This window comes from Lonchura striata, chromosome 19 (genome assembly GCF_050655825.1).
Source record: "Lonchura striata isolate lonStrDom1 chromosome 19, ASM5065582v1, whole genome shotgun sequence".
NCBI classification, from domain to species: Eukaryota; Metazoa; Chordata; class Aves; order Passeriformes; family Estrildidae; genus Lonchura; species Lonchura striata.
In genome coordinates, this window is record NC_140721.1 from 10518030 (window position 1) to 10542099 (window position 24070).

Below are 24070 nucleotides of genomic sequence, written 5' to 3' on the forward strand. Positions count from 1 at the left end.
AGTCTAGTAACTGCAGCACTAGCAAAACTACCACAGCTAAAGAGAAAAATGCAAATTTTCACACTAAAAAGATAAGAGATAAGACTCCTCAAACCTTAAAACAGACAGGGCAGAGTAACCCAAGAGTTCTTTCTGTACTTTCTGACAAAAAGTAAGTACAAGTGTAACTAGATGTAAGTATAACAATAAGTCAGCAAAATTAATATACATTAACCTATTGTAAAATTCTATGCATATAGAAATTAGTCAAGGTAATAAAAAAATCAAAAGTTCTCAGGAGTGTGCATGTCCATTGAAAAGCAATGAGTCCCCACATGCGTCCACAGCACTGTAAATAAACACACTGTTCCCTTCAAATCTTTATTAGAATTTTAGAGTTTTAATTTTTCTCCATGTTTCACTCCCTGAAAGGTTTTCTTTGGCCTCAGGACAGAGGAAAGAAGTCTGCAGGTGCAGCAGTGAAATTCCTTTTCCTGTTCCATCGGCAGGACGTGGGGTCTCCCTGAGTTCTCCCTGCAGGTCTCCAGGACAATTGCTCAGTTGTTCAGGGTGGAGCTGTGCAGGGATTTCCAGCAGGATGCTCGGGGGGTCCAGCCAGGGCTGCTGCCTCTGCCAGGACCTGCCACAGGGTTTGGTCCTTGTGCTCCTGCTGGGTGTGACCTTGCTGAGCCTCAGAGGTGGCACAGTCCCTGCTTTGGATCAACCCCACGCCCCCAGGCCTGATGTGATCTGTGAAAATCCAGATTTTTCTCATCCACTGCAGAGATCAAGAGTTCCAGAGTTCCCAAAGGCAGCTGATTTCCTTCCCCTTGTTCCCCTCAGCTCCCCTTCAGCACTGCTGCAGCTCTGCTGGGGTGGGACAGGAGCCAGTGGCACTCCCAGAGCCTGGAGGGGCACTCCAGTGCTGATTTAGGGTCCAACACCTCTCTCTGTATAAACATATCCGTGAAAAATGCCAAATACCAGCCAGCCTGCTGGGCTTGAGGGTTATGGAATGGGATTGTCACCCATCAGGGCCACCAGCTGATGGTGGGAGGTGTTACCTGCCAAAACTGGGGTTGAGCAGGCTGGCTGGGATGGGGCGTCCCACTGCTGCATTCCACACGCCTTGTGCCAGGGGAACAAGGGGAGCCCAGAGCTTTGGGGAGCAGCTTCTCCATCCCATTGCTGGCAGCACGAGCTTGGCTTGGGGACCTCCTCCCTGGTGTCCTGTGGGGATGTGGGATGGGCACGGCCCAGGTGGGAACAGGAAGGATGGGAATGCTGGCAATGTGGCTGTGCATGTTGTTTGTTCCCACAAAAGCAATAGTCTGGAGAAGTAAAGTCTCTCAGAACTTTACAGGAGAAATTATTCTTTCTTTGCCTTTTCTGCTGTTTCTGGCTTCGATTATTTAGCTCTTTGTGCTGGTCCATTCTGAATGATTTCTGCTGCCCAGTAATTCTGTTGTCCCCTTAACTTTGGAAGTTACTTTTCAAAGGAGAGAGGGGAGCAAAGATAAGGCAAAGCTGCTAAATGGGAAATCTATGGCTAATTAAGGCAGAGGGTTGCTAATCACCTTAGAAATAAAGTTATTAGCTGAAAAGCCTGCAGTGGGTGGAATGAAAGTTAGGGAAGGGTTTTCCCCCAATTCCTTCTGTCACAATGCATTGAGAGATTCAAAGTTTCCCTTTCAGACATGTCCTGACACCATTAGATGTTGTCTCTTTGCATTAACTGCAGAGCTCGAGCTACTCCAGGATAGATTTCAGTCGGAACAGTTAAAATTTGGCCAAGCTCTGAGCAAATAAAGGCAGGGTTTCATGGGAGCTGCCAGTGCTCCTCAGGGATGTCACACCATGCTCCAGCCAGGACACCATGGCCAGGACCCAGGACGGTCACTGTCCCCACTGTTGTCTGGGCCTCCCCACCTTCACAGCCAGGAATTCCTTCCCAATATCCCATCCATCCATGCCCTCTGTCATTTTTAAGCCATTCCCTGTGTCCTGTCCCTCCATTCCTCATCCCAAGTCCCTCTCCAGCTCTCCAGGAGCCTCTTCAGTCTCTGGGAGAAGCTTTAAGCTTTCTGCAGAGCCTTCCCTTCTCCAGATGAGCACCCCCAGCTCTGCCAGAGCACTGGAAAAAAGCAATTTTCCCTTTGCAGCTGAGGCCTGGCAGCTGGCACAGGAGCTGCTGGTGCTGGTGGGAGCCACCTGGGGCTCTGCTGCCCCACGGCATCAGTGCTGAGCCCTGTCCCAGCTGGGCTGGCCCCGGCAGGTCCCCCGTGTCACAAACACCCACAGCAGCTCTGTCGCTGTTGCCAGAGGCTGCTGGGAGCCAAAGATGGCTCATCCCAGCCCTGGAGCACAGCCTGGCACAAGGACACCTCGTGGTAACCAAAGTTTGCCTCCCACAGGGAAACAGGAATTGGGAGAAGGCCTCTGAGTCCAACCATTCCCCAGCACTGCCAAGGCCACCACTGAGCCTGTCCCCAAGTGCCACGTCCACTGGGCTTTGAACATTTTCAAGCACAACGATGTCAGGGATTGAGATTGCACCACTGCCCTGGGCAGCCAATTCCAATTCTTTTCAGGGAAGGAATTTTCCCAGGGTGCCCCCTAAGCCTCCCCTGGCACAAGCTGAAACCTTTCCTTCTTGTCCTGTCACTTGTCGGCTGGGAGAAGAGACCAACCCCCCTCCAGCTGTCTCTAAACTTGTCTGGGTTTGAACAGACAGGTGTGTGCTAAGGAAGGAGGAGCCTCCCCTGAAATGGAAAATGTAACCCCCCTCCTTCTGAATTATTACAATTCTGAAATTAAGGGGCTCTCAGGAAGAGATATGGGAATAGGAATAACAGTTCTTTATGAGGAAAATTTAAAATACAAATGCAATAGTACAAACAAAAACAAACCACTGCCAGAGTCAGAACATGCCCTGTCCCCCCGTGTGTCAGGGAGGTGACACAGCCCCATCCCAGGGGGGCTCAGCCCTCCTGCAGTGCCAGCTGTGCTTCTGCTGGAGCAGGATCTGCACAAGGGGGGAGTTTTCCTCTGGAGCTCCAGGGCTGGGGGAGATGGGCCTGGGCTCCTCTGGGAATGCAGGGGGAAAAAAGCTGCTCCTCTGGGAATGCAGGGGGAAGAAAGCTGCTCCTCTGGGAATGCAGGGGGAAGAAAGCTGCTCCTCTGGGAATGCAGGGGGAAGAAAGCTGCTCCTCTGGGAATGCAGGGGGAAGAAAGCTGCTCCTCTGGGAATGCAGGGGGAAGGAAGCTGCTCCTCTGGGAATGCAGGGGGAAGAAAGCTGCTCCTCTGGGAATGCAGGGGGCAAAGGCTGCTGTGCTGTTCCCAGGTCAGATTGGATCCAGGTAGGAATGCTTGGCTCCTCCCCTGGGTGGAGCATCTCCCCATGGATGATGGAATTTTCTCGGCCATGCAGGGACACTCAGTGGCCATGAACAGAAGATAATTAATAATTAATAGCCTATTAACAGATCTTCTGGAGGGAGGATTGGCTGTGGGAGAGATAAAGAAAACTGCCCCATGGACAGCAGAGAACTGTCCCAGCTCTGACAGATGGTGACAGAACGCACACCCAGCCACATCTTGTAGCCCAAAACAAAACTCCTTTCAGGCAGAAAACAAGAAGGTCCCCCTGAGCCTCCTCCCACGTGCCAAAGCTCCAGGGAAGCAGATTCAGCAGTGCAGTGTCAGCTGTGCTTCACTCCCCAAGACAAGTCACTGGTTTTCTGTGCTGAATCCTCAGGACTGTCATGTTTTCCTTGGAAAAGACTTGTAAGTGTATGCCCCAGCAGCTTTCACAATACACATCAAAGATCTCTGGGTGATGGATTTGTTTGCTGTTTGCTTCTCCGGGATTCCTTCACTAGGATTTGGTGTTAACTGTTATTTATAAATCCCAGCATTTCCCATGGGTTTGATTCCTCCTGTGTGTGCATTGATGGAGATGTTATTGACTCACACTCATTTTCTGAGGGGAGCGGGTTTATTTTTAGTTCTGTATCATTTCATGGGTGAATGAGTGGCAATTTAATTGTTGTGTAGGAATGGGAATGTCAGACAACAGGGAAAACTGGAGCCTTGCTCATCATATTTAACCTGCTGAGTTACTGCACCCTGAGCCTCTGAGCAGGGCTTTGTGTGAGTGGGACAATTTCCAAGGGATGGAGGGACAGGACACAGGGAATGGCTCCCACTGCCAGAGGCAGGGATGGATGGGATATTGGGAATTGGGAGTTGTTCCCTGGGAGGGTGGGCAGCCCTGGCACAGGTGCCCAGAGCAGCTGTGGCTGCTCCTGGATCCCTGGCAGTGCCCAAGGCCAGGCTGGACAGGGCTGGAGCAGCCTGGGACAGTGGGAGGTGTCCCTGCCATGACAGGGGTGGCACTGGGTGGGCTTTAAGGTCCTTTCCAACCCAAACCATTCCAGGATTCTGTGATTCCATGAAAAATCTGTGATAAAGAAGTTCACTCTCCTGTGAAAATGTAAAAAGTTATAATAAAGGACAACAGGAGACAAGGACCACAGAGGAAAGGTTATTACAGCTGGGTGCATCTTGGCACCCTGTTATCTTCAGGGATACTCCTTAAATACCTCCTAATTCCATCAGCCTGTTGCATATTCATAGACCCTTATGCGCAGTAAACTTTTCCCCAAACTATTTTACATTTTCCAAGAACTCTTTAGCCTGGCTCCTCCTTGGGTTCACTTTTTTAGAGCATGCACATTCCTTGGTTGTGGTTTTTGTCCTTTTTTATCATCACCTCAGTTTTGGCTGCCTTCAGTCAGTGAGTGCTGATGGGTGGCAGATCTGTCCAGGTGTCCTCATCCTGTGTCCATTGGGTGTTGTCCCATTCCAGCAGCATTTTAACACAAGCACACTGATATCAGCTATTGCACTACTATGCCTAAGCTTAATTAACAAGAGAAATAAAAACTATATCTTTATAACAAAGTTACTTGAACGTCACGCATACAAAATCCATTTTAACATTTGTGAAAAGCCAATATTATCGTGTGTATCTATAACAAATCCAGTAGGATTCCTTAGCAAGAAGGGGCTCTGTTAAAGGGATTTGCTGGGATCAGTGGCTGCTCAGCTGGGACACAGAAGGTTCCAAGGACCCTCCAGGCTGGGTGCCACGGGGTGAAGTCAGGGCTGGCACACCAGGCAGGTCCTGTGGGCAGCAGGAGAAGGAATTCTGCCCTTGAGCCGTGGTAAGGGCTGAGACCTCACTCTGAGCTTGTGGGGCAGGCACAGCTCCACAGCCATGGGGGGTCACTCGGGTGGCAGCTCCCTGTGCAAATCTTCTCCTGCATTTTGGGTGCAGGAGGGGCAGAAATTCCTTGTGGGGCCATGCAGGAGCAAACAACTTCCTTGGAAAGAGATTCCAGTGTGACTTGGCCATTCCTGGGTCACGGCTCTCTTTGGTGCTGTTGTTCCTAGCAGAAATATTTATAAATACATTATAAAAACAAAAGTTCTAAAAATTTATGACTTTTAAAAATCCTAAGCAGTTATAAATATTATATAATAAAAATATAGTATACATTTAAAATCCTCAAAATTCGGACTCTGTTTAGGAAGTAGATCTATGGATGATCTTTCCTTGGATAATTCCTGAATTAAGTTTGTATTGATCTCTCTGGACCAGGCTGTGGATGTGCCCCCAGGCAGTGCCCTTTGCTCAGTGCCCAGCTCTCTGCCTCACCCAGGTTATTCCAACGTGGGGATTTCCAGGTGGCTTGTACAGATATTCCTGAAATGTAAGGAAGCTGACATGAATTATTTACCTGAAACTCAGAAGGGTAACAGTGACTCGGGGCAGGCTGCTGGAAAATCATGTTAATTATGATTTTAGTGGTTTCAAAAGAATTATTCTGATTTTAAATCAGGACAAAACCTAACAAATCCCAAAAAGTACAAAAACAGGAGATGCTGGGGGTCACTTTGGGCTGGAACATTTGTTCAGCATTCTGGTTGAGCCCAGTAACCTTGGGAGCACCTGGGGGCAGAGCTCATTCCTGTATTTCACCAAGATATTGAGAATTTAAAGAATTGAGCAGGCAAAGAAACACAGGCAGTTTCTGCCTTAGGAATATTCCTTTAAAAATATAGATCTGTTTTTCTGTGGGGTTGCCTGGTTCAGCTCTGTTTTGCTTTGCCTGTGGCCTGTGGCAAACCTTGAGTGGACCTTGAGTTGGCTGGGGTGGGAGGACGAGGGGAGGGACAGGCAGGTCCCTGTTTGAGACCAGCTCTGAATCCACTCTGGGGCATGAAATTGTCTTTAAAGTGTTCTGAAAGGTCAAATGGGCAGCAGCACAATGGGATTTGTCACCTCTCTGCTGTCACCTGGGCTGGAGGGGCCAAAGCCACCCCTGGGAGGTGACACCGGGCACTGCTCCAGGCTGGGGACTCCTGGTGCTGCTGGAAGAGAAAATTGAGCAGGCTCCACGAAAATTAGGGCCCAGAGGTGGGAGGAAAGGGTGGTGAGCCTGGAAGGGACCCCAGAAACTCTGGGTGCTACAATAATTGTGCACAATGATCATGCAGAGCAGCCTGCTTAAAGGCCTGCTTGGAATGTGGGTTTGGAGTGATCGCCCAGGGCCTGGAGTCCTGTCTGGAAGGGAAAAAACTTCTTGCTGGTGACCAACAGGCAGGGAAGAAGCCAGGTATGGCATGTCCTCCTGCAAATCCCCTGTGTGTGAGATCAAAAGAGGCTCCGACAAGATGTTCTTAAGTTGTAAACTGTGATTTAAGGGAATTTGAAGCAGCACATGAAGGAACAATAATGAACAAATATTTTCAAGTGGGAGAAATCTGTCCCTGCCATATGTTTGACTGACTCATCCCTTCTGCAGGAAGGGATCTTGGAATTGTTTGAACTCTTGCAGCCACTAATGCTTTTTATTTTGGGGGGGAACACAGCACTGGATCCTTCACGGGGTGAGGAAGAGACCTGATCCCTCTAAAGCTTTGGGCACAGGTTAACCCAAGAGTGGTTTGGGTTGGAAGGGCCATAAAGATCCTGCAGTTCCAACCCCACAAATGCCCCCTGTGTGTCTCACAGAATGCTCAGAATCCTTTCTCTCACTCCCACGGCTCCTACCCGTGCTGAGGGAGCCGTGGCTGGTGTGAAAAATGCTTATTTTATGATTGGCTTTTCGCAAATGTTACAATGAATATTATATGTGTAATGCTAGAAAGTTATGCTGTATTAATTCTCTAAAGTAGTGTGTTAAATGTAGTTTTAGGTTACAACATAATGTTGAAATAGAAATCTGTGATGCAGCATTATTTTACTAGCTCAAGCAAGAGATGAGATAATCAAAAAGTTCTTCACACAGAGATGGGGCCCATAGTTACTGCCTCCTCATCAGGAAAGACAAACATTCTTCCACCTTCTCTCCATCTTTATGGAACCACCAGGATTAAGGGGAAGAAGCTGGGTATGTTTATTTATGGGTATGTTTATTTATATCCTTGTGGAAGCATGTCGGGACTTACTGCCTTTTGATGGACATGCGTACTTTTGATAACCTTTGATCTTTTTTTTTATTACTTGTATTAATTTCTAGATACATAGGATTTTACAATAGGTTAATGCATATTAATTGTGCTGATTTTACATTATACTTACAGCTAGTTACACTTACATCACTGTCGAGGCAGGACGGGAATGAGCAGACTGACTCAGAAGGCTGTGAGAGTAAAACTCCGATTTATTCAAAATACAACACTCTTTATACAGAGGACCAACTCCATTCGTCCTGAAGTGAAAACAACCCACAGCATTGGTGCAGAGTGCTTGATGCACAGTGACAGAACTTAACTATAAACAATGTGAAAAACAAGAGATATAAAGAATTATTTACACTCTTTTCCAACTCTTTCCGAGGTGTCTGCCTGGATAGAAACTCTCCGTTTCTCTCTTTGACTGAATCTGAGACCCACACACTTATATTTAGTTTTTGTTAAAAAGTATAGAAGGAACTCCTAAGGTTATTCCTTTGTTATTGCTTTTAATGTTATTCCTTTGTTCAGAAGGCATGCTTTTCATGACTTAGTGTCCCAGAGCATCCGGACATCCGTAATTCTTTGCTTTTTATTGCCTTGTAAGTGTCCTAACTCTAAATTTTAATACTCTAATTGCGTCGCTATTTTCACAGCCACTTTATTGCTATTGAACATGTTAAAAGCCAAGCGGTTGGCGTGTTTCCCGCTGTGCTGCAGGTGTGGCTGTGCGGGGGCAGCATGGAGGTGCTGCCCTGCTCCAGGGTGGCCCACATCGAGCGCAAGAAGAAGCCCTACAACAACAACATCGGCTTCTACACCAAGCGCAACGCGCTGCGCGTGGCCGAGGTCTGGATGGACGACTACAAGTGGCACGTCTACATCGCCTGGAACCTGCCCCTGGAGGTACAGCCTGGCCTGCTGGGCACTTCTGAAGCCTGATTCAAGGAGCAGCTCACGTCCCTAAGCTCAGCCTTAACCCCCACCCGGTGTCAGCCCCAGCAGAGCTCCCCAGGCTCTGAGGGACAGGCTCCAAAAGCTGCAGGGTGTGGAGGGGTTCCTGCTGCTCCCACAGCCTTCCTAGTGTGGTTCTAAGAATTAGAGTTGGACTGTTGTCATGGTTTGATGCCAGTGTCCTCATGAAAGTGCACCTTCCTAAATAAGTGCTGTCAGAGCAGAGCAGAGCCCAGCTTAGAAATAAAGGAGGAAGAACTTTATTAAACTACGACTATGATGAAGGACACACACTAAATTCATTAGAATGAAAACTCTGTAAAACATTCCTCCTCCCCTCACCCAAACTCCTACAGTGAGACACAATTTGGACCTTTAATTAAGTCATCACCCTTCAGATAAGCAATACTGAGTCCATCAGGGGAGAGAGGAGTCTCCCTTGCACCACAAACCCCCAGAAAACACAGCTGCCACCTCTTGTGTTTCCATGTCACACGTGGCACTGCCCGGAGAGAATCTGCCATGGTGACACTCTCCATGTCACAGTGCTCTCACCACCGTGCATGGACAGACCCCTTTAAGGATGCTTTGCCAAGGACCAACAGGAACAGTGTCCAGTGTCTCCTTTTGGGACCACAGTCGCCCCCATTTTCCTCCCACCCTGGGGCCGAGGGTGAAAACAGAGATCTTCATCTTCCTGAAGACAGGGCATTGTCAGAACTCAAAATATCCCTCAGACATTTTTGGATGTTCCAGGCCCAAGTCAGAAACATTTGAAACCCTGGCAGGCAGCTGAAAACAGCTGTGATTTTAGATTTAAACCATAGAACAATTTACCAACCTTACAAGAAAAACAAAAAGTCACAAAAGTTTAAATATTACAGTAAAAGTAGTCACAAAATAAAGAGAAAAAAAATTTAAGTGCTATACAGAGGGGTTTTAAATCTTATACATAAGAATCAGAAGTTTTAAAATAAAAAAAAATTAGGCCTGCCCTGTCCTTCCTCTCTCTTCTTCCTTACCTCCATATTCTTAATGATATTAGCACTCACAAATTAGTTTAAAGTAAAAAGGCATCATTTAATATAAATAATAAGCATTAAAGAAAAACTATAAACATCTAACACATAACATATAATATAAAAGATAGCACCAACCCTAAACAAGAGGGGACAAGAAAAAACAAGAGTCAGAGAGGATGTCAGGGTGCATGTGTGCCTTCACCTGAGCTGCTGAACAGATCACAGCAGCTCAAAAAAAACCTCTTTAAATAACATGCAATAAACTACCTTGAAAGCAGACAACTAAAAACTACTAAGTCTTTTTTTAAAAGCACAAGTTAAAAAAGAAACTTTCCCACCACACAGAGCCACCCCCAACCTAGGGGTGAGCTCTGGCAGGGCATCATCACACCCTCCTCAGCTTTCTCTGCTCACCCCATTCCTGTGCTGGTAGTTGCTGAAGCAGGTCTCTTGGCTCACTATTGTATCCTCCTAAAAATTCAGTCTTTCTCCAGGCTGCATGGCTTCCCCTCTCCCACCCAGCCCGTGGCTGGGCAGGGAGGTCTCTCCAAAGACACAGATCTCAGGGAGTTCTGCTTTTAACCCCTGTGTTCTCAGAAATGTGTCCAGCCTTCAGTGGTCACTCCAGGTGCCAATATCCAAGCGTGACACTGCTTGGTTTGACCCCAGCTTCTTGAGAAAATTCACTTCCACGTCAAACCACGACAACTGTGGTGTCCATCTCCCCTGTTCCTGAGTGTTCACCCAGCGTGGGGGATGTCCTGACGCTGCTCTGCAGGTGGAGTCTGTCTGCAGACAGATTACAGCATCCTTGGTGCCTCAGCTTTGCTCCTGTGTCCCTTCCAGCCCAGCTCAGGTTCCCAGCTCATGGACACAGATCCCTCCCAGGGCTCCCCAGGGGCTGGGGCTGTTTGTTTTCCCAGTGCTGGAAAGTTTAAAGGTAAAGGATTGGAGGTTGGTGGCTCACAGGAGGGATTCCCTTGCTCTTAAACCTTCTCCTTAAAAAGTTTTGGTGGTTCCTTTGATTTCTGCCCAGAAATGGTCAGGTTTTCTCAGATCTGACACATTAATTTTGGTGTAAATCCTGCCACGTCACAGCTCGGTGAAACTCTGGAAAACCACAAGGTTCCACCAGGTGAGCATGTCCAGGGACACATCCTGCACAGGAATCACTGCCTGCACTTTTGGGAAAGCTCCTCAGGCTCCAGGAGGGATTTCTGCTGCTGCTGGGGCTCTGCCCTCCCTGCAGGTTGTGTCTGATCTTGGAAGCCAAGAGCATCTCCTGGTTCCTGGCTCCAAGCCCTGCCTGGAGCAGCGCTGGCAGGATCCATGCCCCATTCCTGCACTGGCACTGCCAGGGAGGTGGGCAGGGGAGGCAGGGATGCCCCTGGGTCATGGGTGGGATGAGCAGCTGAATGAGCACTGGGGGCTGCTCCTTTCCCTGGGAGGTCAGACTGGTGCCACAAGTGTCCAGCCCCACTGGGTGCTACAAATGAGCACAAAATATTCCTGCTTGGCCAAGGCTCAAAGAGCTGCTGAGTCCTGGAGCTGCTGAGGGAGCACCCCCAGCTGGAGTCTGCTGCAGGCCTCTGGAAAAACTGGAAAGCACAAAATCCTGAGCTGCTGCTGCAGCTTGCAGAGGGAAGGTGACACCTGGGGACAGCAGTCACAGCTTTGTGCTGCATTGGGAACAGCCTGGGAAGGGGCAGGAGCTGCAGGTTTGTGGTCCTGGGGGTGGGAGACCAGAGCCAGGTGGTACAAAAATAGCAGGAAATACAGGAATAGAGATGGAAAGGAAAGCTGCTTTCCCAGGGAGCTGCAGGAGGGCTCTGGCTCTGACAGGCACCACTCCAGGGGCTGGGAGAGCGGGAGCTGCCTCCAGGACTGAGGGAATTTGGGGATCTTAAAAAGAGGCTTCAAGATCCAAGTGCTCATGGGCAGGGATGAGAAGTCCTGATCCTTGGGCTGATTCCTTTTTAGAGGTGAGGCATCATTCTCCTGCTCAGGAACAGACTGGGAGCATTGCAGAAAGAATTAAAATCCATCCTGTGCTTGCAAAAGGCAGCATCACGTGGATCAGCACACGGGGTGGGAACAGGCCTGGGTGACCCAAAATCAGCTTGAGATTTTTATGTAGTCTTTCCAGCAGGTCTGGGTCCCCCAAAATCCATTTGAGATTTTCATACTGGTCTTTGCCCAATCAAATCAAGATTTAATTTGAGGGAAGCCTTGTTGGGAGGGGGAGGTTTTATGGCTGTGCACTGGATTATTTTGTGATGTCAAGGCAAAGCCCTGCCCTGCCCATCCCAGGTGCTGCCTGGCAGCTCTGGGCCCCACCTCACCCACTCCCATCTCAGATCTCAGCCTGTCCTGCCCCTCTCCACTGAATAATCATCTTTATTTTTACCTCTCAGCTACCAGGGGCACATTGAAACGCTGTCTCTTCTAAAGCAGAGTGAATAATTCATTAGGAGATCATTACAAGCATTGTAATGGAAAATTGCTTTCCCAGTTGTGCTTAATGATCTCTGGGAAAGACAAGAGCAGGAGCTGACCAGAGTGGAAGCCCAGGCCTGTAGGAAGAAGGAGCTGCTCCCTTTGGCTTCCCTTAGCTCCCCAAATGCCCTGGTGGAACAAAGGGGGGCAGCTCTCCAGCCCTGCTCCCAGCTCCTGCTGGGCTGTTCCTCAGGGACAGCTTTGTCTGCAGAGCAGTGGGGCTCTGCCATGTCTCCAGGGAGACCATTCCACCCTGGAACTGCCCAAATTGCCAAGAGCTTTTGCTGAGGTTCAGCCTCAGCTTTTCTTCTCATGCAATTTTTATCCTTTATTCTCAGCTGTGTGCCTCTGCTATATTTGAATCTTAAACTTTTCTCTTTTTCCTTCATTCTTTTCCCATTTATTTTACACCTTTTACCCCTCCCTTCCTCTGGGCTGTGTCTCAGTGGGCTCAGGGAAAAGGTTTGGTGCTCAGTGCCCAGGAAGGGTCTGCATTTCCATCTTTTAAATCCTGATATCCACTTGCTGCTAAACCTGTGCCTCAGGAACCCAAACAGGAGGAGCAATCTTTTAAAAATACCTTGTCTAAAAATACAGATCAGATGGATCCAAACCCAGGAGAATCGGGAGAAGACTCCCAGTTTCACTGCACTTCCCAACCTTCCTCCAAACCTTTTCTTCTCCCTTTGGCTCCTCTTTTGTCAATTATCCCCAGGGGCCTGTCCAGCACCAGCAGAGAAGTTGGTGTCCCCCCTCTGGAACCCACATCTTCCTTCTGATGATTTTGGCCCCGGACACACATCCCAGAATTCCTGGAATTACTCAGCCACAGGCAGTTTGAAAAGGATCTCAAAGCTCTGGGAAATACTTTCATTGTACCTTTTTTTGGAAATGTGACCGTTCAGTGATGTCCTGTTGTTGTTTTTCAGAATCCAGGGATTGACATTGGGGATGTTTCTGAGAGGAAAGCCTTGAGGAAGAGCCTGAAGTGTAAAAATTTCCAGTGGTACCTGGACCATGTTTATCCAGAAATGAGGAGATACAACAACACCATTGCTTATGGAGAGGTAATTTAGTCCCTTAGCTCAGCCTGCTAATATTTACAGTCCCTGATGAGAAACAGCCTCAAAGGAGAGGAGTCTGAATCAAAATTGACTTTTTATGTGTAATTACCTAAATTTGCATAAATTTGCTCCCAGTTTCTTCTAAAAACCAGTTTGGGGATTTGTTGCTGATCTTGACTGTATAAAGTAAAAGATGTTAATACATCATTTAGTGAATTGACAGAAATTATCCATATTTCCTATCGACTCCATTGGATTAAGCAGCTCTATTTGTATTTTTAATACACAGGCATCTTCTAAAACCCTGTGACTTGAACTCAGCCTGATTCCTGACAAGGTCTCTGGAGGATTCAGTGCCTTGTCACAACAGCTTAAGGACAAGATAACATGAGGGGACTTAATTCAATCTCTGTTGGCTTTCAAACCATTCTGGGAATACAGAAAAGAGTCATTTATGGGAACTTTTAATAACAAATACTCTGCTGCAATGGAATTGATGGACTAGTGGCACTTGGAGTAAGCTTCTCAAAGCCTGGGCACTCCAGATGGGTTATTCATTTTAGGAAAGATTTGTTACCAAAGTTACTTAGGGCCTTCAAGCTAAAACCTCCCAAAAAAATCCTGTTTTCATAGAAAATGAAATTTCAGGATGGTTTGGGGTAAAAAAAAGCCCAGCTGGAACAAGGATCTGATGATTCCAAGGTGATCTTTGTTCGAGTTGGGCTTTTTTCCCTTCCTTGTTGAGCACTTTGAGATTTCACTGAAATCTGAGGGGTTCTACATTGATTTCTGGCAGCCTAAACCTGCCTTTGTCCCCACCACCATGACCAAACACAGAACCAGCTGTGGCCAGGGATGCTGCTCCTTGGAATGGGGATTATGATACAAAACCAGTCATCATTAGCCTTGGATTTACAGAAAGGTTTAGTGATCTGCAAGTTTTCTTTTCCTGATTATTCCTGGTGATACAGCAGTGAGAGCTACAGAGGGTAGAGAGGGCTGAGCATCCATTTCCTGCTTCTTTCTGATAAGAGAGGGCCATAACTCTGTCCCTTTTGTGCCATAACTCTGCCTCTTTTGTGCCATAACTCTGCCCCTTTTGTGCCATAACTCTGCCCCTTTTGTGCCATAATTCTGCCATTTTTTGTGCCCTAACTCTGCCCTTTTTCTGCCGTAATTGTGCCTTTTTTTGTGCCTTAACTCTGCCCCTTCTGTGCCATAACTCTGCCCCTTTTATGCCATGATTCTGCCCTTTCCCCACCTTTTTTCTGCAATTTTTTGTGCCTTAACTCTGCCCTTTTTCTGCCATAATTCTGCCACTTTTTGTGCCTTAATTCTGCCCCTTCTATGCCATCTCCGCCCCTTTTGTCCCTTAACTCTTCCCTTTTTCTGCCATAATTGTGCCATTTTTTTTGCCTTAACTCTGCCCTTTTTCTGTCGCAGCTCTCCCCCTTTTATGCCAAAACTCTGCCCCTTTTATGCCATAACTCTGCCTTTTTTTCCACCCTTTTTCTGCCATTTTTGTGCCCTAACTCTGCCTTTTTTCTGCCATAATTGTGCCAATTTTTTTTGCCTTAACTCTGCCCCTTTTGTCCCTTAACTCTTCCCTTTTCCTGCCATAACTCTGTCCTTTTTCTGCCATAATCCTGCCATTTTTGTGCCTTAACTCTGCCCCATTCTGTGCCACAAGTCTCCCCCTTTGTCCCTTAATTCTGCCCCCTTTTCTGCCATAATTCTGCCACTTTTTGTGCCTTAATTCTGCCCCTTCTATGCCATCTCTGCCCCTTTTGTCCCTTAACTCTTCCCTTTTCCTGACATAACTCTGCCCTTTTTCTGCCATAATCCTACCATTTTTGTGCCTTAACTCTGCCCCCTCTGTGCCACAAGTCTCCCCCTTTGTCCCTTAATTCTGCCCCTTTTTCTGCCATAATTCTGCCACTTTTTGTGCCTTAACTCTGCCCCTTTTTCCCCTCCCAGCTGCGGAACAACAAGGCCAAGGACGTGTGCCTGGACCAGGGCCCGCAGGAGAACCACACAGCAATCCTGTACCCGTGCCATGGCTGGGGCCCCCAGGTGAGGCTGGCACTGCCAGGGCCAGGTGGCACCAGAGGGGACAGCCTGGGGCTGTGCCCTTGGCTCTGCAGTGTTAAACACACCTCGGGGCTTTTCCCTGCAGTGTTTGCTGGATTCCCATCATCCTGCCAGAGCTGCAGGGAAAAGCCTTGAGGGAAGCTTTCAATTCACCTTTGTGAATTGAAAACGTTGGAAAGCTGAAATTTTTGCAATTTGCAGCAAAAAAAAATGAAATTTGTAGTTTAAAATCAAATCTTCCAGACAAAGGAAGATAACAATAATCATGGATGGACACCAAATCAAAAAGGGAATAAAAAAAAAAACAAACCCAAACAGGGAACAAAAGGCTGGAAAAAAACAAAACCAAGCAGGGATAAATCTGAGAATTTCCTTCCCAAGGCCAGGTTGGATGGAAGGTTGGAATAAGATTATCTTTAACGTTCCTTCCAACCCAACCCATTGTAGGATTACTTCTCTTCCACCCAGCAGAATAAACCCAGACTAATGGGGTAAAGAAAACAGTGCTGTGGTAATGAGCCATTTCAGCTTGGCTGGAATTGGTTTTCCAGCACTTCTTTTGCCTCACTAAAAGTTTTGGAGCATCTGGGGCCCAGCAGGCTCGAGGAGGTTCATTTTCAGCTAAAAACAAAATGTACAGTTCAAGGAATGGGAAAGCATAAAAATCCTGTTCTCACTCCACAGTCACCCTGGACTAAGTGATCCCAGAGTTCATCTGAGCCTGAGCTGGGAACTTGAGGAGCTGGGAAGCAGCTGTGGGGTGGAGAAAATCCCACCTTGGGTTACCCCGGCCTTAAACAAAGATCAGTCCCTGGGGCTGATGGAGTCCCTGCTACACAGAACCTGCTCTTGCCCAAAAACCCCATTTTTCTCTTTTTCTTTTTAAATGGCACCAACTGCCTTTTGCACCTTGTGGCTGGAAATCTGAGCCTCTAAAGTGCATTATTGTGTGAGAAACTGGATTGGGCTGCCACAGCTGCTCACCCTGGGCTTTAGGGTGAATGGCTGAGAACAGGTTATTTATTTTCCCCTCGGTGTTATTGGGATTAAGTTTAACAATGTTTTCTTTCCCTACGTGAGGTTCTGAAGTCAAATTTTTCTGGCTGCCTGGAGCTTGCCCATTTCATCCTTCTTGGTCTTCCCTCTCCATATCAGCCCTTCCCTCTTCAGCTGAGAGCCAATTCTTGGCAGCTCCTTTGTTTCCTGATACATCCAATTGTTGAAACTCCTGGGAAATGCTGGTTTTAAGGAGCTATCAGTGCGTGCAGAAGCTTTGAAATGGCACCATGAAGGAAATTGGACTTTCCCTACAACTGTTTAATTAATGGGCTGCAGGTTGTAATTTAGGGCTGGGAATGGAATTAGAAGCAATGGAAACTCTGGTTTGGATATATATATATATATATATATATATATATATACACATATATATGTTTAATTTTTATTTATTTTTACGTGCATGCAACCCCACAATGAACTGTTGAGCTCCTTTGGAGTTGCTCACACCCCAAAGCACACGTGGTGTCCTAAAATCCCCCCTTCTCTCCTTGATCCTGGGCCCACCCCAGACATTGTGACATCCCAGACACTCCTTATTCCAGAATACAGGAATGGTTTCACTGCCAGCCTTGGCAGGAATGAGAGAGGGGCAGCTGTGGGCTCCCTGCTGGCACTGGCACATCCTGGGGACAGCAGGGCCATGCCTCCTGCTCCTGCCACACCAGGGGTCTTCTTGGAAGCCCTCCCTCCTCCTAAATCCAGTCCCAGCCCATCCCTCTGGCTGTGGATCCCCAGAAGGAGTGTTGGGTGTGCCAGGAGGGATCGGTGCCATTCAAGGACACTTCGTGTCCTGTCCCAAATTTCTGCTCTCCTGTGACTGCCCATGGATTTCAGCTCAGCCTGGATGCAGTTCAGTGGTGGCTCTGAAGGCAGGTGAGATCTTGCCTTTACTCACTCATCCCCCACCGAATAAAAATTTAGGGATTATTCTCTTATTTTCCCTTCATCTTTCCATTCTCTCTGCTTCCATTCACTTCCAGGTCAAATCATGATGAGATTCCATCATCATCCTTTTATCCTGTAATTATCTTGAGGCTGCTGATGGATTTTTTCCCCTGCTTGATGGCTTCATCTTTGAGGCAATCCCTCATGGAAGCACCTTGCTGTAATGATGTATTACACTAATAATGCAGCCATAGCTCATTGCAGTGACACAGCTATGGTGATATATTAAGGTGATAGAAAGCACTATAATGCTATAAAACTTAAGATAATGTTCACCCAGCAGAGCATTTCATTTAATTATAGGATAAAATATGTTTTGCCCATTTAAGCAGTAGAAGCTGAGGACAAAGCCATCAATACTGAGCTCATGGGGGACACAGCAGGAGCAGGGGTGACGAAACAGCACCCTTTAATCAGATCAAATTGTGGCAAAAGGCAAATCCTGAACATTTAACTCATGGCTGCTAATTGATGCTCTGCTCAGAGCAGAAGGGAAGCTAAACAACCTGAAATTATTTTCCAATAGAGTCAATGAAGGTCATCAAGGCTTTTATTTCCCAGGTGCTGGGATGTCTAATTAACTTTCTGCCATCCCTGAGATGCAGCCAGCCAGAAATCACAGCCACGGGAGATGGATTGGAGGTGCAGCTTTGCCAGGGGGGATCAGCCCCAGCCCTGAGGCAGCTGAGGCAGCTGGGAAGGGGCTCAGCCTGGAGAAAAGGAGGCTCAGGGGGACCTTGTGGCTCTGCACAGCTCCTGACAGGAGGGGACAGCCGGGGGGTCGGGCTCTGCTCCAGGGAACAGGGACAGGAGGAGAGGGAACAGCCTCAGGCTGGGCCAGGGGAGGATCAGGGTGGATTTGGGGAAATTCCTCCCTGGAAAGGGTGGCCAGGCATTGGAAGTGGAGTCTCCATCCCTGGAGGTGCCCAGTGAATGAATGGAGGTGGCACTGAGTGCTCTGGGCTGGGGACAAGGTGGGCATCAGGCACAGCTGGGACTGGATGGGCTGGGAGGGATTTTCCAGCCCCAGGGATCCCGGGATTCCCCCCAGGGACAGCTGAAGGTGGGAATGTGGCCAGCTGCAGTTTCCTGGATTTTATGGAAGGTTTTATGGAAGGCTGTTCCAGGGGCTGTCAGTCAGTGCCTCTGCCTGGGGATGTGGCTTTGGTTAAAGAACTCGTCAGTTTGAGCCACTTTGAAATGCTTGGCTTGGGAATAGTTTTAAACCATTTTCCTTTGGTCCTTTATCATGGTCTTTCCCTTGCTTCTTGTCCTGTCCCAGGGTGTGTTAGGGCCAGGAGAGGAGCAGAATAACAGAAGAGGAATTAGGGCTTGGAATTAACCTCTCCAGTGAGGAAAGGCTGGCAGAGCTGGGGGTGCTCCCCTGGAGAGGAGAAGCTCCAGGGAGAGCTCAGAGCCCTTTCCAGAACCTAAAGGGGCTCCAGGAGAGCTGGAGAGGGACTGGGGACAAGGGATGGAGGAACAGGACAAGGGAATGGCTCCCACTGCCAGAGGGCAGGGATGGGTCGGATATTGGGCAGGAATTGTTCCTGGGAGGGTGGGCAGGCCCTGGCACAGGTGCCCAGAGCAGCTGTGGCTGCCCCTGGATCCCTGGCAGTGCCCAAGGCCAGGCTGGACAGGGCTGGGAGCAGCCTGGGACAGTGGGAGGTGTCCCTGCCATGGCAGGGGTGGCACTGGGTGGGATTTAATGTCCATTCCAACCCAAACCAGTCTGGGATTCTATGATCAAGGTCTGGGCTGCTCCTGACCCCTCCTGTGGGGAGCAACTGGAGAATGAACGTCAGGGAGATACAGAACATTTTCTGCTCTGGTACACAGCATTTTCACTCCAGGTGTAACTCCAGCAGCACCTGGGAGCAGAGCCAGGCCCAGCCCAAGGGAGCCCTGACTGGGTCTGGGGTCATGAGCTGCAGTCCAACCCTGTTACATTGTTTTAACTTGATTTCCAGTGTTTAATTATTACAGCCCAGATAACCCAAACTCCCAGTGGGATTTACTGCCTCTTCCCTGGCATCTGGGTCACAGATATGCTCAGTTAATTAACGTGCTGAATCCTCCTTATTTGTCTGCTGGATAATGGCCTGATTCATAATTTAAACAAGCAGCTGTGGAGATCTCTCCCTTGAACTATAGAAGGCAGGACACTGGCGTGCCTTTCTCCTCACTCCAGAATTTCAATGTGTTTAGGGAAATATTTTGGTGTCATTCCATGAAATGGAGGAGTCCTTTGTGTGCCTGCTGTCCCCAAGGGCATCACCCCTGCCTGCTGCTGCCATCCTGCCTCCCCTGGCAGCCCCTGGCAGCCCTGGGCAGTTGGATCCTGTGGGAATGGCCCTGGAATCCTGGACCTTTCCTAAGAGCAGATCCAGGCTCCCATCCCAGTTCTGGTGCTGCTGCCTGCTTGGAGCCCTGGAGGCTGTGCCAGGCACCCAGAGGCACCAGCCCAGCCAAGGCTGGCTCACCCAGCACGCCAGGAGCTGGGCCAGCAGGACCAGCCAGGGAAAACCATCCATTGCCCCATCCCACCTCGCTCCAGGAGGCTGCAGGAGTCTGCTCCAGCAGGGCTTTAAGGCTTGGGATTATTCCTACCCCTTGTCTCAATTCCTCATATGCATCTGGAAAAAAACAAACCCAAGCAGGGAATAAAAGGCTGGGAAAAAAACAAACCCAAGCAGGGATAAAAGGATGGGAAAAACCCCACATCCAGCTCTGCTTTCCCCGTGCATCCCCACAGAAAGCTCCCAGGGGCTCTGTGTCGTCCTGTCTCTCTGTGCTGATGCTCTGAGGTGCTGAGGGTGTCCCTGCTGTCCCCTTTCTGTCCCCAGCTGGCTCGATACACCAAGGAGGGCTTCCTGCACCTGGGGGCCCTGGGCACCACCACACTGCTGCCCGACACGCGCTGCCTGGTGGACACGGGCAAGAGCCGCTTCCCGCAGCTGCTGGACTGTGACAAGGTCAAGAGCAGCCTCCACAAGCGCTGGAGCTTCATCCAGGTGTGTCTGGGGCTGCCCTCGGGGCTCCTCTGCTGGGTCCCCAAGCCTGGAGCCCTTTGTCCCAGCCCAGCCTGGGACAAAGGGGAAACGGTGCCACGGCACAGCGAATTCCAGGTCCTGGGGCAGAGGGAGGGGGTTAAGAGGGATCAGGGCATCATTACCAGGATAATTTCTAATCAAAGTTTTCCTCTCTGGTAGCAGAAAGGTGGATCTGGTTATGTCTAATGACTTCCAGATTCCTTTGTGTCTTGTGGAGGCAGAGTGAAATTCATTCAGACACTTGTGTCCCAAAGCAGAGTGTGAATAATACAGCTTTTACAGAAGGGTCCCTCTTCTCAGCAGGATTTAAAGGTTACAGGTGTCCCTTGGGGGCTGTCAGGGACAGTGGATGCTCAGCCCATTTATTTGGGGGATTCTTTTATTGTTTGCATTGCATTCCCACCCAGCTGGGTGCCCCTTCCAGCAGTGCCCTCCTGGTCCTGGTTTGCTTCACAGGCAATGAATATCTTCATTTTTCCATCTTTCCCCACCTGCCCTCACTGCAGAATGGAGCCATCCTGAACAAGGGCACGGGCCGGTGCCTGGAGGTGGAGAACAGGGGCATGGCTGGCATTGACCTGATCCTTCGCAGCTGCACGGGGCAGAGGTGGACAATTAAAAACTTCATCAAGTAGAGGCTGAAAGAGTCAGGGAAGTGTGACTTGAGCCACGGCTGACGGGGACTGATCCGCCTGGACTCCTTTGGAAAGGATGGAATATCAACCACAGCTTTATTTGTGTTCCTGGGAGAGGACCTGGGGGAGATGGGCAATTGTGGCTTTATTTTTACTGTATTTGAGTCTCCCCCAGCTGATCCCAGCTGTGTGGAGCTGCCTCAGAGCTGTTCCCTCTGGCCAGCACTCCAAGAGGTGCCGCATTCCCTGCTGGAGCAGTCTGCGAGCATTTACTGACAGGGAATTTCTGCTTTCCCACACAACTCCAAGCTCTCCCAAAGGGCTGGGGAGGCTTGCACCACGACCCTGGACAGACCTGCCTGGCAAGTGTGGAAACTGAGGAACTTGGGAGAGGAAAAGGTTCCAAGCCCCCAGAGGAGCCGAGTTTGAAGGATGTGGTGTTTTGCTGGGTCCTTGTTCCCTTTTCCCTTTCCTGCCCCTGCATCCAGCAGCCCCTTCCCTGAGTTTTGGAGAAGCAAAACACCCCCCCAGCAGCTCCCAGGGATCTTTCCAACCCTTAATCACAGAAGTTACCCAAAACAATGCAGTGGAATAAACCCCCTGACCTCCCGTTGCCCCCCTCTCCATCACCCACGCACTGCTGGCCAAGCACCTCCCTCCTTGGAGAGCCCAAAGGGCACCTTGGGAATGGCCTGGGGTGTCTGCCTGCCCTTCTGGGTGACAGCAGGAATGTTCTCTGAGGCTTGAGCACCCCTGTCCTGCCTGCTCAGGCGTGGCCAAGGTCCCCCCAGAGTCACTGCAGCCCTTCCTGGGCTGGGGAAGGGACAGGGAGGGAAGCCAAGGCACCAACAAATGGCAGCTTGGCTGAAATTCTTGGCCCTGAAGCCACTTCAGGTTTGTTGCTCTGGTGGAGGGATCTCACCTGATTTATTTTTGGCTCACAGTAATCCTGGCTGCCAAATCCACCTGGGAGTCCTCTGCCTGGGGCCCTGCCTGGAGACAGGAAACAGGATCCTGCAGAATTCTGTAGGTGGGTGGACGCAGGCTTTGCTCAGCAGGGAGGAGAAACCAGCCCATCTCCTGTCCTTCTCCCAGAATAATCCTCTTTGGCTGCCCTCTGGCTAGGGTGCACTAAAATAGATTAATATATGAGATGGATGTGTAAATATGTTTCCCAAGCTGGGATGTGCACAGAGTCCTTTGCTGCAGAGCACTCATGCCTGTCTTCCATTTGCATCAGGATGAAGCTCCCTGGATGTTTAACGAGCTGAAGTTCCAATGCCATGCAGCAGGTTTATAACTGATGTTTTAGTAATTTATTGAACAGAAGCAGATATTTCATTGTTCCTTCTGCAGCAGCTAGCATCACCTAGGACTGATTGTTCATTTAGGCTTTACAAGGCTCCCTCAACCACTGGGGCTGTCTCTGATTTTTTTTTCCCTTGCCTCCCTTAATGAAGTAAAACCTCTTAGTTGTCCTGACCTGCAGAGTAGAGAGTCAATGTAGAATTTTGCTCTCTTTTTCGCTGTTGCATCATCCCTTGTGTAATAAATTTGAGCACTTCCAAACCCAAAATGACCACAGCTCTGTGGATGCATGAGCCAGCTCCCCTTGCCTTTGTTGCTGCCTTCTAAGAGAAGCAATTTCCTGGTGACTCCAGGACACCCTGAGGGTTTTGAGACCCCACAGCTCTGGTCCAGCTGGTGAAACGCCCTTAAACTGAGCAAATACTGGAGGGAGAGACTGTGTGGGTCAGGATAAGCAGCCAGACAGCCCCTGGATGTCACCTGTGCTGTAATTCAGCCCAGCTCAGGCCCTGCCAGTGCCCAGGGTGGCAGCAGATGGCTTTTGTCCCATGTCACAGTGGTGGGTGAGGTCCCACAGCAGGGCTGGATGGGACCAGTGGCTGCTCCCTGGCTCCATCCTGGCTGTGCTGAGCCCCTGGCCAGGAGGGCCTGGCTCTGTCCCAGTCCCTGCTGTCCCTGGTGCCACTGTGGTCCCTGTGCCAGGTGGCACGAGGATCCTGCTGCTGCTGAGCTCTGGGATCCTTTGGAAAGTTCAGGCTCTGCCTTTCCTTCGTGCTCCAGGAGGAGCAGCAGCCCCTGGCTCGGCACAGGGAAGGGAAGGTGCAGATGAACTCTTGGCTCCAGGACCCTCAGCTGGGGCAGAGCCCTGGGGAGGCGTTGGCCCCTTCTCCCTGCTCCAGCTTCCAAACCGCTGGGAACAGGAGCAAAATCAGGCTGAAAAGTGGGAATTGGCTCTGCTGTTCTGTCCTGACGCTGTTAGTGACCCCGGGAGAAATCTTGTCTGAGATCTGGGTCTCGTTGTTGCATCTCGCTTATCTCTAATCATCTGTTAATTGCTTTAAGAAGTGATCTCCAAGTGATTCTTATTAAATATCTGGTTTGAGCCTTGCCTCTTGAGTGATTTTCAAAAGATTCTCTGCTGCTGAGATACAGAGGCAGCCATTCCTCTCTGTAACTCATTTAATAGCAAAGCGCTGCTGTTTTAATAAAACTTCCATCTTTAAAAGAAATGGAAATGAAGGAGAGTTCAAGAGAGATGGTGGGCACAGATTAACTGTAATTCCATCCACCCCTGCTGCTGCCACTCACCAGGGTAAGAGTTACACCCCACAAGCTGGAAGGAGATGTAATGTGGTCAATAAAGCAATACTTGCATTCCCAAGCCCAGGCTGGCTGTCCCTAAATGTTCCTGAATGACACCTGGAGCTCTGGAGCTTGGGGCACCCCTTGAACCCATTCCTTCCACCCCTGTTCCGAGCACCGGGTTGGTGCTTTCCTGGTGGAGGGAAGGGTCTCTGTGGGGCACGGCAGGTGAGGGCACCCAGGTGGGCATCACCTGGGCAGGGGCACATCCAACCCTGCTGGGCTCTGGCAGGATGGAACGGGATGGAAACCTTGTGGAACCCTTGTGGGGGGCATTTCCCACCCTCAGGGCTTCCCCAGGGGTAAGATTCATGTTGGAAAATGGCTCAATCTGCTTTAGAACAGATGGAATCGTGGAATCCCAGAGTGGTTGGGGTTGGAAAGGACATCAGAGCCCATCCAGTGCCTTTCCACTGTCCCAGGCTGCTCCCAGCCCTGTCCAGCCTGGCCTTGGGCACTGCCAGGGATCCAGGGGCAGCCACAGCTGCTCTGGGCACCTGTGCCAGGGCTGCCCACCCTCCCAGGGAACAATTCCTTCCCAATATCCCACCTATCCCTGCCCTCGGGCAGTGGGAGC

At 49.5% G+C, this 24070-nt stretch overlaps 1 protein-coding gene across 2 annotated transcripts in view; it reads left to right on the forward strand.

Annotated features, from left to right (window-relative positions):
• Positions 1–23512, forward strand: part of GALNT17 (polypeptide N-acetylgalactosaminyltransferase 17) — a 214300-nt gene extending 190788 nt beyond the window's left edge. The window contains exons 7-11 of one of the 2 annotated variants that reach the window (XM_077787478.2): positions 8225–8410; positions 12906–13043; positions 15018–15113; positions 19982–20149; positions 20695–23512. In XM_077787478.2, the coding sequence (XP_077643604.1) occupies positions 8225–8410; positions 12906–13043; positions 15018–15113; positions 19982–20149; positions 20695–20823 (717 nt within the window). In that variant the 3' untranslated portion in view covers positions 20824–23512. The remainder of the gene's footprint in view (positions 1–8224; positions 8411–12905; positions 13044–15017; positions 15114–19981; positions 20150–20694) is intronic. The other variant, XM_085557121.1, reaches the window with a different exon arrangement.
• The last annotated feature ends 558 nt before the right edge of the window (positions 23513–24070 follow it).